Source organism: Numida meleagris, chromosome 8 (genome assembly GCF_002078875.1).
Source record: "Numida meleagris isolate 19003 breed g44 Domestic line chromosome 8, NumMel1.0, whole genome shotgun sequence".
Classification (NCBI taxonomy): domain Eukaryota; kingdom Metazoa; phylum Chordata; class Aves; order Galliformes; family Numididae; genus Numida; species Numida meleagris.
Genome location: NC_034416.1, coordinates 1,869,248 through 1,882,541, shown reverse-complemented (window position 1 = coordinate 1,882,541; position 13,294 = coordinate 1,869,248). Strand labels below are relative to the sequence as shown.

The 13,294-nt window shown below is 67.3% G+C and overlaps 2 protein-coding genes across 5 annotated transcripts; one reads left to right on the top strand and one right to left on the bottom strand.

The window, feature by feature from the left end:
• On the bottom strand, positions 210-3,925 carry BMP15 (bone morphogenetic protein 15). Its single transcript, XM_021406380.1, has 2 exons — positions 2,270-3,925; positions 210-1,671 (listed from the first exon to the last, which is right to left on the bottom strand). The coding sequence occupies exons 1-2, from the start codon at positions 2,613-2,615 to the stop codon at positions 905-907; spliced, it is 1,113 nt and encodes a 370-aa protein (XP_021262055.1). The 5' UTR covers positions 2,616-3,925; the 3' UTR covers positions 210-904.
• Positions 4,055-12,323, top strand: SHROOM4 (shroom family member 4). Of its 4 annotated transcripts, XM_021406376.1 has the most exons (10): positions 4,055-4,247; positions 5,847-5,998; positions 6,779-6,910; positions 7,169-8,828; positions 8,924-8,985; positions 9,069-9,575; positions 9,796-10,170; positions 10,246-10,417; positions 10,869-11,141; positions 11,232-11,501. In XM_021406376.1, the coding sequence occupies exons 1-10, from the start codon at positions 4,122-4,124 to the stop codon at positions 11,499-11,501; spliced, it is 3,729 nt and encodes a 1,242-aa protein (XP_021262051.1). In that variant the 5' UTR covers positions 4,055-4,121. The 4 variants fall into 4 exon arrangements, with proteins under 4 accessions (XP_021262051.1, XP_021262052.1, XP_021262050.1 ...); XM_021406377.1 differs by lacking the exons at positions 4,055-4,247; positions 5,847-5,998 and adding an exon at positions 6,005-6,291 and having other exon boundaries at positions 7,211-8,828; positions 11,232-12,323; XM_021406375.1 differs by lacking the exons at positions 4,055-4,247; positions 5,847-5,998 and adding an exon at positions 6,005-6,291 and having other exon boundaries at positions 11,232-12,323.

Genomic DNA, 13,294 nt, shown 5'->3' with positions numbered 1-13,294 from the left:
CTATTCATCCCCCGGGCAGCCCATGTGATGGGGAGCACGCTGATGTCACATCTCCATATCCCCTCATAGAAGGAGCACCGGGGCCCCCAGGGCATCCACCCACCCTGGTACCCCAGCCTTTGTCCCCTGGGACCAGCTCCACCGGCTTCCACACAAACTGGAGACACTCTCCTCCATGCTGCCACCTGGATTGCAGTGACTAAGGCACGGGGACAGGAGGGGAACCCGGGGCTCCTTATGTCACAGCAGAAGGAGAAGGATGGGGGACACAAAAGGGAGGTGGCCAGGGCTTGGCGCACCCCCCTTGACCAGCAACAGAACAAAGGAGCCACCAAGGTGGACTTTAGCAAAATCCAGTAGTTTATTTATTAACACAGTCAGCAATAAATAGAGGAAAGCCAGGCTGTGGGCCTGGGGGGCACCTCTGGGGACAAGGACAGGTCCAGAGCAGAGCCCAGCCCGCATGGGACAGCAGAGGAAAAGGCAACGGGGTGACATTGCCATCTCCACATCCCACCAGTTTCCATAGCCATCCTAAGAAAAGGCTGCAAGGGGGGGAGCCCCCAAAATACCCAGGGATGAGATGGCTCGGGGTGCGTGGGACTGAGTCCTATGGGTGCGGGTGACAGCATGGAGTCACCCCTCTCCACCAGCTTCGTGCTCCAGCCTCCAAAACAGACAGCAGTGCGGGACAGAGGGATGCTACGGGGCAGGCTCCCACCTTTAAAATCCTACATATTTTTTAATAAGTTTTCCATAAAACTGTAAAACTTTCCCTCAGAGCATCGCACCGGAGTGGAAACAAACCCCTCCCCACCGGAAAAACAAAAACAAAACAACAACAACAACCAACCAAACCACCAAACATCAAAAATCTATCCAAAAATCCAGCTCCGGGCACCGGTTACCGGCAGGTGCAGGACTCTGCAATCATGTTCTCGTACTCCTTGTAGAGGATGCTGCCGTCGTGCTGGATCATCAGGACGCTGATGGGGCTGTAGCGGTAGGGGACGCAGGAGGGCCGGGGGACGCTGGCATCCACCAGCTGGTGGACCAAGTTCTGCACCACGGCGTGGTTGGGCGCGTGGTAGCCGTCGCGGAGGAGCCGCGGGCACACTCCCTTACAGTAGCGCGGGTTGTAGCGGTGGGGAGCGATGATCCAGTGGTCCCAACCCAACTGGGCGAAGCTGACGGGGAAGGAGCGTAGGGAGCAGTCGCTTTTGTCCCCTCCTGCATCCCGCAGGTAGGCGGGCAGGTCGTGGAGCAGCGTCCCTGCCTCGCGCCGGCTCCGCCGAGGCTCCGGTAGCGTCCCGCTGCGGGTGTCGTTGAGGAAGAGGAGGAGGAAGGGGTCTGCAGGGGACGGCGGGGCGGCCGTGGCGGCTCGGCCGGCTCGCACGCAGATTTGCCGCAGGGCCAGCGTCCCTCCCGCGCTGCCGTTCGCTGGGGACAAATAGGGGGTGACGTCTGCTTCAGCCCAGCCGTGGCGGGATGGGGCGGTGGGGCTGAGCAGTACCGCCGGGGCTTCGGCGGTGGGCAGCAGCTCCACGGCACACAGGAGGCGGCCGCGGGGCAGCGGCAGGCTCTGCGGGTAGGCCACGGTGACACGGAGAAGGTGCTCGGCTTCAGGCTGGGTGCCCAGGCGGTAGGTGAGGGGCTGCACGTACCAGCGACCTGCAGGAGGAAGCCAGCTGTCAGCTCCTGCCTCGTCCCACCCCGCTGTGCCCAGCATGGGTGTTGGGGACCTTGGCAAAGGGGATCTGGGATGGGTTCCATCCCTTGTGCCAGCACTGCAATGGGAGTGGAGAGCCAGCAGCACTCACAGCTTGAGTACCGAGTGATGCCCTTGCCCTCGTTGCCCCCAAGCCAATGTTCCCAAGTCAAGGAGAGATCCCATGACCAAGTGCTCCACAGGGCATGGCAAGGACCTGAGCACAAACAGCATCCTCAAGCCAAGGTGGATCTCATTGCCAAGCGCACCGCAAGGCACAGTGAGGACCCACACACAATATCTGCAAGGCAAAGGGGGGATCCCAGCACTGCTTCAAAAGGGCACAGTGAGGACCCAAGCAGAAACAGCATCACCAAGCCAAGGGGAAACTACTCACAGGGCATCAGGAGGACACAAGGAATGACAGAGCAACATCTCCAAGCCAAGAGGGACCCCATGGCCAAGTGCCACCCACGGGGCACATCATGGACCCAAGCAGAGACTCCAGGACTCAAAATCACCCACCAGTCCCACACACCACGTCACCCACCACCACCTTACCTGCCCAGGGCTGTTCCCCATGGGAAGCCGCCTGCACCAGGCGCACGGTGTTGGTGCTCAGGCTGCGCCCACGCCGGGGCCGTCCCTCATGGTCAGCAGCACGCCGGTACAGCTCCAGCATGTAGCGCAGGGGCTGCCCGCTGGCTGGCCCCCCCCGCCAGCCCCCGCTCCCCGGTGCTTGTGCCCGCAGTGCTTGCAAGAGGGGCAAGGGAGGGGTCTGGCTCACAGTCCAGGAGAGCAGCACGGTGAGGAGGAGGAGGGCGGTGAAGGGCCGGAGCAAAGCCATGGTGGGTGACAGGGGGTGAGGTGACAGCAGGATTAGGGGAGCGCTGCGGTCATGCTTCATGTGTTCCCCCCAGAGGCAAAGTAGAAGGAGGTCCCGGGGTGCTGTCACGCTACAGCACCCATGCCAGAGACTTCAGCTCAGCACAAAGAGAAAAGGGGTGAGGGGGGGGCTCTGCAAAAGGAGTGCAAGATCAGGGCTAAAACCCAGTCCCCCAAAGTGGGGGGGCAAAGCCAGCTGGACAGGAGCCTGGCTATGGGAGGGGGGCTTAAAAGTGCCGGGGTAGGGAAGGGGTGCAGTGGGGTGGTGGGAGGACCAGCTTGCTCAGCCCACCTGCTCCTCACCGGCCTGGTCCAGCAGGGTGAGAGGGCTGGGGCCCATGGGACTTTTTAAAGGCATGGTCCTAATTAGGGCTTAAAGGGGCAGGAGCCCCCTCAGACCCACATCCAAGTGCTCCCTGCCTGATGCCAGCTCCCAGCAGCCCACCAAAGGGTCAGGCTTGAGGAGAACATTGGGGTGAGCTCACCACGGTCCTGCCCAGCCTGGGGGGCTCATCGGGGCCAGGTGCCTCAGTTTCCCCTGCTGGGAGGTGGGGAGGTGTCCCTGAGCCCAGGGATGGTGGCACACGTGGATATAGGGACCCAAAGCCCAGTGGAACAAAGCAAAGCCAGGTGGTACCTGAGCTGTCACCAGGCTCAGCTGTGCTACCTGCGGGGTCACTTGAGGCACAGCCTTAGGGGGGTCACCGTCCTCAAGCCCAGTGACACTCATGCCACCCTGGCAGGACATCTCCTTGCCCAAAGCGGGCTCCACGTGGTGGGACAGAGAGGGCAGCTAGAAATCTGGGGTGGGGTCCTCCAGTAGTGGCACAGTGACAGTGGGGACATCTGGGCGGGTGGGAGAGTGGGGATATCCCAAATCCTGGTGGTGTGGGGACAGCTCGGAGCTCCTGGCGCGGCCGTTTTGGCAAAGAGGCGATGAGTCAGAGCCGCCGGGGGGGACGTGGGGTGACGTCCCGGGGGACAGGGCGCGGGCCAGACGGCGTTGCGTCACCCGACCCCTCCCAGGCGTGGTAACGGGTGACACTGGGTGGGACGCGGCGGGGTGCGCCCCTCGGTGTCTAGCACAGGCTGCGAGCTGAGCCGTGCCAAGCCCAACTGCGCTGAGCCGTGCCAAGCCCCAGCGCGCCAAGCTTGCCTGTGAGCTGTGCCAAACTGCGCTGAGCTGTGCCACGCCGCGCTGAGCTGCGCCAAACTGTGCCATGCGCGGCCGAACCGTGCCAAGGAGGGCTAAGCAGTGCCACATTGTGCCAGACCCAACTGTGCCAAACCCGATGTGCCATGTGTATGCCTGAGCCGTGCCGTGCCGTGCCCGCCCTCCTTGTTCTACCGGGACTCTCCGAGCTGCACCGCTCCTATCCCAGCGCACTGGACGGCTCCGAGCCGTGCCGAGCCGTGCCGGGCGGGGCTGGCTGCGCTCCGCCCCAGCCAGGCGGGCCGGGGTAGGGGGGAGGGGGGGTGTCATTTCCTCCGCCGTGCCGAGCCGTGCCGGGATGGGGCGGTAGCGGCCATGGAGCGGGCCGAGGGCCGGCCCGGGGCCGTGCAGTTGGTGCATGTGCAGCTTCAGGGCGGCGCGCCCTGGGGCTTCACGTTGCGGGGGGGGCTGGAGCACGGCGAGCCCCTCATCGTCTCCAAGGTAAGATCGGGGGTCCCGTTCTCCTCCCCCCCCACCCCGACTCCCTTTCCCCGCTTCCCAAGGCTCTCCCCCCCGGGGGCAGGGAGGGCGGAGCGCAGGGAGCGGGAGGAAATTCCTCCGGCACATCCGTTGGGCTGGCGGGGGGGCTACCACCCCCGCACCCCTCCACCCCAAAGGAAGGCGATGCCGGGGCGGGGGGGCACCCGTGTCCCCGCGATGCCGCCCCCCACATCCTCGAGATGGGACTTTGGGGGAAGTTGGGGTCCCTCCGACCCCGCTCCTGCCCCATCCGCGTAGGGTCCGCGCTGCGGGACGGGGTTTGTCGCGGGGGTGGTGGCAGCTGTGCTCCCCTTCTCCTGACCCCCCCCCTACCCTGTGGGTGTCCCCCACCCTGCAGTTGTCCCTCACTCTGCGGGTGTCCCCTCTTATTTGGGATCGGGGGGCATTGCCCCAGCGGGAGTTGTGCAGCACCCATGGGACACCCCAAATGCATGGCAGGGGGTCAGCCCCATCCCCTTCGCTTGCTCCCCCCCCCAGGTTTGTCCCTCCCAGTGTACCCAGGGCCATCCCGCCCCGTTGCAGCGTGGTCTGGCCGGGGGAGCTGGAAAAGTGGCTCCTGTCCCTGCCCCGTGCCCCAGGGGTGTCACCGCGGGGCTGAGAGCCACTGTGCCCCGAGTCTGGGATGGGGACCTTGGGGACGCGTCCTGCTGCTGCTGGGAGTAAAGAGGGGGGGTCCTCGCCGTGCCGGCCCCCGCCACCGCCGCGTGTGCAGTGCAGACAAAGGGGGCTTGTTCCAGCGCTCTGTGCATTCAGCGAGGGTCCCCCGGGGCGCCCGCAGCCGGCCGAGGGGCGTGCGTGCTGGCGGAATGGGGGGGCCCCGGGCCCCGTGCTGGAAGAAGGATGGAGGGGGTCCCGCTGCGTGGATCCTGCCCTGCGGTGGGCTCGGCGTGGGTTCCAGCAGATATTCCCACCGGGCAAATTGGTGCCACCATTAGGGACCAGAGTGAACGCTGCGGTTCGGCTGCCCGGCTCCGCGGGTGCTGCACTGCTTGTGGGGCCCCCAGCTCTGCCCCTGGGGGTGCCGGGGAGCGGTGGGGGGCCCCCGGCAGTGGGGCTGGCTGCCACCCAGGCGAGCGCTGAGGGCGCTGTGCGCAGAGCCCGTTCCTCTGCTGGGCAGGGTGGGGAGCCCGCGGGCAGGGTGGGCGCCTGGCGGTGGCGTGTCACCCCATAGGTGGCTTTGGGGTCCCCGCGGAGCCCTCTGGGAATGGGTGCAGAGCCCCACGCTGGCTGTTTTCCCCTTAAACCCCTGGGCAGGCAGCAGAGCAGCATCCTTACGGGGCTGGGAATGAAGCCCCTATGGGTGACGGGCACAAAGAGCCCTTGTGCTGCCCGCGCCCGCAGGGGAATCTGCTGGGACGGGACATTTTTCTTCCCCCTCCTCCTTTCCCTATGCCCTTTCTTAGCTCAGAAATTCATGTGACTGGGGCGGACACCGCAGATCCCTCACATTCACAGCAGGGTGCTCGTGCTGAAGGCACCGTTGGGGTCTGGGGGGCAGCTTTTAGGGTGGTGCTGCCCCGATGCCTGTCTCTTGTCCAGGTGGAGGACGGGGGGAAGGCAGCGCTGTCCCGGAGGCTGCAGCCCGGCGACGAGCTGGTGAACATCAGCGGGATCCCCCTGTACGGCTCCCGCCAGGAAGCCCTCATCCTCATCAAGGGCTCCTACCGCACCCTCAAGATGATCGTCCGCAGGTTGGCACGGGGATGGGGAGGGGGTCCAGGTGGGGGTCACCCCTAACATCACTCCTGGTCCCTGCAGTGGGGTGGGCAGGTCCCAGCCTGGTGTCCCCTGCTCACCGCCCCCAGTTTGGGCGGTATCTCCGAGCTCTCCCTTCCTGCTTGCCTGGGGAAGGAAGGGGAGGCAGTGCCGGCCTCCCCAGCCCTCCCGTGCAGCCACTCTGCCGGCTGCTCCCAGCCAGGCTGCAGCACTGGGGGGCACAGAGGGTCCTGGGCTGTGCTGCTGCCGGGGCACAGCTTCATCCATGGTGAGTTTGGGGGTGCAGGGTGGGGGGGTAAGGGATCCTCGTGCCCTCCCCAGACCCCGTTCCCTCTGTGCCAAGCCCTGGGGAGTGGAGCAGCCCCGTGGATGCTGGAGCTGGCGGATGGCATCTGTGGGGTGCAAGGGGTGGCATCACCCCTTGTTTCCGTGTGGGAACACTTAGGGGGGACTGGGATGGGGGGCGCAGAGGGGTCCCCGTTGTCCCTTCACAGGGTCCAGCAGCTGAAGCCAGGAGGGCTGAGCTTGTGCTGGGCTTAGGAGGAGAATGCTCAGCTGTGCCCTGTGCCAGGACCCCATGTGCCTTACCTGGGACCCCTGTGGTCCCCCCTTGTCGCTGCTGGTCCCCTTAGATGGGCGCTGGCCTGGGGGTTGGGGGGGTGGGCAGGAAACCCCGTAGGAAGTGACTTCAGCCCCGGTTCCTCGGCCCGGCTTCCTCCCCATTCTTGTCCTCTCCCGCTGTTGCTCTTGGCAAGGAGGAGCGTGCCCGTCCTCCGGCCCCATTCCTGGCACATGGCCAAGCTCGCCGAAATCCGCCCCGACGCCCCGGCCATGCACTGCCCCCCCGATGCCTTCAGCCTCTCCTGGCCCTCAGGTTGTGATGTCAGGTGAGAAAACACGGAGGGGTCCCGGCTAGGGGGGGAATGGGGAGGGGGTCCCCAGGCTGCCCCACACCGCGGGTTCGCCGCTGCCCTGTTTACTGCTGGCAGGAAGGGGTGGTGGCTGTGCCGGAGGCAGCCAGGAGGTGACGAGTCCCGGTGCCACGCATTCCATGTGTCCCCTGGGCAGCTGTCGTGCTGACTTGAACCTGGGGGGTTGCGTGCTCCCCTTTGGGGACACTGACGGCACTGTAACGCTGCCGGCAGTGAGCTGTCCCTGCAGTGGAACCCGCTGTCCCGGCACTGCAGCACGGACCGGAGCAGCTCCATCGGGAGCATGGAGAGTCTGGATCAGCCCGGCCACGCTTACTACGAGGGCACCCCGTCACCTGTCGAGCACCACAGCAAGCGGGACTCCGCCTACAGCTCCTTCTCGGCCAGCTCCAACACCTCAGACTGCGCCCTGTCCCTGCGCCCGGAGGACGCCGCTGGCCCTGAGGGTCCCTGCAAGCCCCCCGACCCGCGCTACCTGCAGACAGGCGCTGAAGGAGCAGAAGCGCGGCACGCCGCCCGGCACCCCGTGCCCCCGCAGCCCCCGGTGCGCAGGGACAGCCTGCGGGCATCCCCAGCCAGCGGCACGGATCGCCGCCGCGTGTCGGTGCCCGCCGCCCCGCTGCACGCCCAGGGGAGGTGGATCTCCGACACCTTCCTGTGCCAGCGGGACAAGGACGGCGAGGGGAGCAGCGGGAGGATGCCGGCACCGTGTCCCCCCAGGGAGCACCTCTCCGCCGATCAGTACTACATGCTGAGCTCCCACCCTGACCGCTGCGCTGGGGACGGCGGGGACCGGTCCTACCCGGAGAGCAGCGCGCACCGTGCGCCGGACGCAGGGATGGAGACAGCGGGGGACACCGCGCTGCTGTCCCCTTTGCAAGGCCACCGTCACAGCGCACCCGAGCAGCTGCTGGCCTCCCAGCTCCGCGCCCTCCATGTGAGCACTGGCAGCGGGCGGGCATCCCCTGCATCCCCAGCACCTGATAACCACCGCTGGACCACCTCCCCGCTGCACGCCGAGCCCCGCGGGCCAGGAGGGCTCAGCCCCGCGCCCAGCACCGAGGGCCTGGCCGAGGAGCACCGGGCGGGGGGTCGGCGTGGCGGGGGCCCCCCGAACCGCTCCGCTCACTTTCGGCGCCGCAGCGAGCGCTTCGCCACCAACCTGCGTAACGAGATCCAACGGCGCAAAGCGCAGCTGCAAAAGAGCCGGGGACCCGGAGCGCAACCCCGGGGCGAGGAGCCGGTGGAGGAGGCGGAGGAACCAACCGAGGGCTCGCCCAGCCCCGCACCCAGCCCCGCACCCAGCGAAGATGGCAGGAGCTGCGCAGGGGACACACTGTCAGGCCCCGAAGCTGAGCGGGTGGCACCCGGCCGGGGACGCTGGCGCTGGTCCCCGGAGCGCAAGCTGCAGCCGCAGCGCTCGCCCAGTCCCCATGAGCACAAGGGTGCAGAAGAAGCCGTCCTCCTGCCCTTCGCCGACCGCCGCCGATTCTTCGAGGAGAGCAGCCGCCCCGCGCCCGCCTGGCACGGAAAACCCCAAAAAGCGGCCGAGCCTGATCCTTTCCCGACTGCTGAGCACCGCGACGCTCGCCGCGTATCTGGACCCTACAGCGAGTGCTGCCGGGAGCAGCCACCCTACTACAAGGTGCTGCCGAGACACGGCGAGCTGGAGTATCTGCGGGGCTGCCCCTATCCCTATGGGGCTCCCCCTGGGATGCACGAACCTTGCCGCTACTGCGCCGGGGAGATGTGCCCGGCGCTGCTGCCCCGCGGCCATGCCTACCGCTGCCACCCCTGGGCACGCTGCCCCGACTGCTGCTGCATGCCACGGGACGAGGGCAGCGCCTGGGCATCCCGAAAGGCCTTTATGCCGGTGAGCGAGCCACGCTTTCGGGATTTGGGGTTGGGCCTTGGGTCCTGGCTTGCTGGATCCTGCTTGATTCCTGTCGTCTCTCCATCCCCACGCAGGAATTTCCCCTGGAGGAGTGGGAGCCACCGGCGATAAGCAGGAAAACCAGCCAGTCCATTGGGTGAGCCCATGCGGGGTTTGGGGGTCTGCATGCAAAGGGGTGGGCACGACTGGGGGGTGACTTCTCGATGCTTTTCTCCCCAGCGAGCTCTCCCACTACAAACCGGGCTTCCAGCGGCTCGGCCCCTTCCGCCCCTGCTTCGAGAGCACCGAGCCCGAGTGGCCGTCCTGCTACCGCACCACGTCCACGCACGACCTGTCCTGGGACAGTGAGCGGCCACCTCGCTCCCCCGAGCCCCCCCCGGAGCCTCTGCATCGCCCGCTGCGGGGCCGAGCCTTCTCCGAGAGCCACCTCAACTTGGAGCCCTCCAGCCCCCATGCCCGCAGAGACTTTCTCCGGGTGCAATCGGAGGCTCCGGGTTTACCCAAAAAAAAGGGTCCCCCGCCCCCCCGCCCGCCGCCCCCCAACTGGGAGCAGTACAGGTTGCGCCGAGCATCACAGCATCCCAAAGACGGCTCCGGATCTGGCACGGCCCCGCCACCATCCCGTAGCATCGCCGAAGCCGTGCGGCAGCGGACGCGCAGCCTCGCTGCTGAGACCCCCCCCGGCCGACCCCATGGGACGCCAGAACCCGAAGCTGAGCTCTGCAGGTGGGCGCTGTGGGGACCCTGTGGCCACCTCCCCGCTTCTGGGGGTTGGGGACCACACTGTCCTTAGGAGGATGGTGTCAGCATCCCCATCACTTGGCTGGATGGGACGCGGGGGGTCCCTGTGTGGGGGGGTTTGCAGATGGGGAGGGGGGGTCCCTGAGCTCTCCATCCCCTCCCTGCGTGTCCCCATGCAGTGATGTTCCCACCACTGTGTCTGCAGGGTCAGGGAGGAGTGCTCGATATCGAAGGAGCCCTGGGAGCAGGAGGACCCCCCCCAAAGGCTCAGCCGAGGCCGAGAGCGGGGCTGGTCCAGCGAGTGCCCCCTGCCCGCCCCCAGCCCTGTGGGCACCCCAGGGGGACCCCATTCCCGCAGCCCCGAGGGGCCGAGTGCCCGAGGGGGACGGCCCCAACCCCGCCGCATGAATTCGGAGGAGCTGCTGTGGGACGTGGCGGGCAGGGACCGCTCCTTGGCCAGCATTTTGGTGTCCCCTCCGGTCACCACTGCCACCGTTATGGGCGAGCTGCTGGCGGCAGGAGACCGCCAGGCGTGGAGGGAGCGGATCCGGCAGGATTGGCACCAGGAGCCTCAGGACAGGTAGGGTTGGCACCCCGTGTCTCCTGGGCCCGTGGGGATGGCGGTGTCCCCATCACTGAGTCCCTGTGCCCGCAGGCAGGGCTTCGAGCCCATCTCGCCGCCCTCCGGGGCCACCGGCAGCCCCCCCTCGTACGCAGCGTATTATGGCAAAGCCGAGGTGCTGGGCAAGGTGAAGGAGCTGCCAGAGGTGGCGGAGGGGAGCTCAGAGGAGGAGGAGGAGTTGGAGCGGGAGCTGGTGGAGAAGAAGGTAACGGGGATGGGGGTGTCCGGGTGGAGGATGCTGGCTGCACTGTTCCATCTGTGCAGGAGTGCTGGCTGCAGGGTGCAAGGATCTGTGCAAGGATGGTGGCTGCATCCCTCAGCCGTGCAAGGCTGCTCACTGCATCCTTCAACTGTGCAAGGATTCTGGCTGCATGCCTCCATCCATCCATGCCAGGATGCAAGCTGCATGCCTTCATCCATGCAGCGATGCCAGCTGCATGCCTGTCTGCATCTGTACAAAGATGCCGGCTGCACGCTTCCATCCGTGCAATAATGCTCGCTGCATCCCCGATCTGTGCAAGGACGCTGACTGCATGAGTCCATCCGTGCAAGGCCGCTCGCTGCATCCTTCCCGCGGCAGGATGCTCAGCGCCGTGCTGGGATCCCTGCTCCCCAGCGTTGGTCCCCAACCCCGTCTGTCCCCATCCCCCCAACAGCTGCAGCTGGTGGAGAGCCTGAGCCGCAAGCTGGCGGTGCTGCGGGAGGCGCAGCGGGGGCTGCAGGAGGACATCAGCGCCAACGGGGCGCTGGGCGAGGAGGTGGCCGCCCGCCTGCAGGCGCTGTGCACGCCGGGCGAGTTCGACAAGTACCGCCTCTTCGTGGGGGACCTGGACAAGGTGGTCAACCTGCTGCTGTCCCTGTCGGGCCGCCTGGCGCGGGTGGAGAACGCGCTGAGCGCCCTGGGGCCGCACGCCGCCTCCGAGGACAAGGTGCGCCACGGGAACGGGGAACGGCGGCGGCGCGCGGGGGGTCGGGCTGCAGCGGGGCGGCGGGACCCACGTCCTGGGTGTCATCTGTAGGTGGCCCTGCGGGAGAAGCAGCGGCTGCTGGCGGCGCAGCTGGAGGACGCCAAGGAGCTGCGGGAGCACGTGGGGCGGCGGGAGGAGGCGGTGGGGGCCATGGTGGCCCGCTACCTGCCCCCCGAGCAGCTGCAGGACTACCGGCACTTCATCAAGATGAAGTCGGCGCTGACGGCCGAGCAGCGCGAGCTGGACGAGAAGATCAAGCTGGGGCAGGAGCAGCTGCGCTGCCTGCGCGAGAGCCTCGGCCAGGCGCCTGCCGGCTGCTAGCCCCGTCCATCCATCCATCCATCCACCCATCCATCCATCCATCCATCCATCCATCCATCCATCCGTCCGTCCGTCCGTCCATCCATCCATCCATCCGTCCATCCATCCGTCCATCCATCCATCCATCCGTCCGTCCGTCCGTCTGTCTGTCCATCCGTCCATCCATCTGTCCGTCCATCCATCTCGTTTATTTTTTCACATATTTATTCTCCAGGCCTATCGATCGACGCATGGGACGGGTGTCACCGTGTCCCCCGTCCCGCCGTGGTGCCTTCAACCCCGTGCCTTAAAGGGTTAAGCCCTCTGCCCCCCGTCCATCCGTTCTGTCCGGTTCCGTGTGTCCGTCTGGTCTGTCCGGAGGCAGAGGAATGCGGCCTCCTCTTCCTCCCCATTGTGTTGGGAACAATGGCCCCGGTCCCTCGGTCCTGTGTCCCCATTGCCCACGGGGACGCTGAGCGGCGGTGTCACCCGCACCGGAAGGGAAGAACATGGGGAAAAAATCCCCCCCCCCAAGGACAAAACGGGGCTCCCGTCCCCAAATCTGCCTGTGCCATGGTGACCCCAAACAGCACTTAGCCCCCCTGCCACCGTCTGTCTGTCCCCACCGTCTGTCTGTCCCCACCGTCCGTCTGTCCCCTCTGTCTGTCCCCCATTTTGCACAGGGGTTCTGCAGGAGGGGGGGACGTGGGGACATTCTGGGGAGCCATGCACGGGGTCACTGCTAGGACCAAAGGGTGGTGTCCCCCCGGGGAGGGGACACGGGGACGGCGCCCCCGGGCGCCTGTCACACACTAAAGGAGCAGCAGCTGCTGCACAACTGTCCCACCGTGTCCTGCGTGCTTTGTCACCGCGTCCCCAAATGTCCCCGGTGCCGCCGGGCTGAGCTGGGGACAGCGGCCCCGGGGGGTCGGGGTGTCCCCACGCCTTTCACCCCGCGTGTCAGGGCAGCGCCGGCCGCTGGGTGGCAGCCGCGGGCAGATGTCACGCGTGGGGCGGCGCGTGGGGCGGGAACACGGGGGGGTGGGGGTGAGCACGCACCGGGGGTGCGGGACGGGCGCGAGGGTGGGCACGCGTGGGGGAGCGGAGGTGAACGGGGGCTCGGTGTGCACACGTGTGAGCGCGCCCACACGCGATGCACGCGCATCCGCGTGAGCGAGCACGCACGGGTGCGTGCGTGGACCCGCGTGCGAGCATCCGCGTGCACGTGCAGGTGGGCCGCATGCCCACGCGTGGGAGCGCGCGCAGGGGGAAAGGGGAACGGACGCACACGCGTGCGCGCACACACAGGTGAAGGGAGGCACGGCCGTGCGCGCGCACAGCTGAATGGATGCACGCACACGTGCGCACGCACAGGTGAACGGATGCACACACACGCGGGTGAACGCGCACACGCGCGTGTGCCCGGCACCTCTCCGCGCTCCCCACGCCCGTGCGCGTCGTGGGCGGACGCAAATCCCCGCGCCGCGCGGTGCATGCGCTCACCTGCTCCCCTCGCGCACGCGTGGGGTGCGTTCCCACGCGCATCCCCCTCCACGCGCACCGCTCCACGTGGGCGGTGTACACGCATGTGCGCGGCGCTGCGTGTGCGCGCGTGCTCGGGGCCGCGCGTGGGCCGCCCGCGCGCGGCGCAGCTCAGCGCAGCGCAGCGCAGCCGAGCAGCAGAGAAGCAGAGCGGCGGAGCGGCAGCCGGTGCAGGCTGGGGCTTGCAGCGCAGGGGCAGGGCCGGGGCTGCCGCGCAGAGGCGTCGTGCTCGGGGGGGGGGCCGGGGGGGTGCACCGCGTCCTTGCACCGGC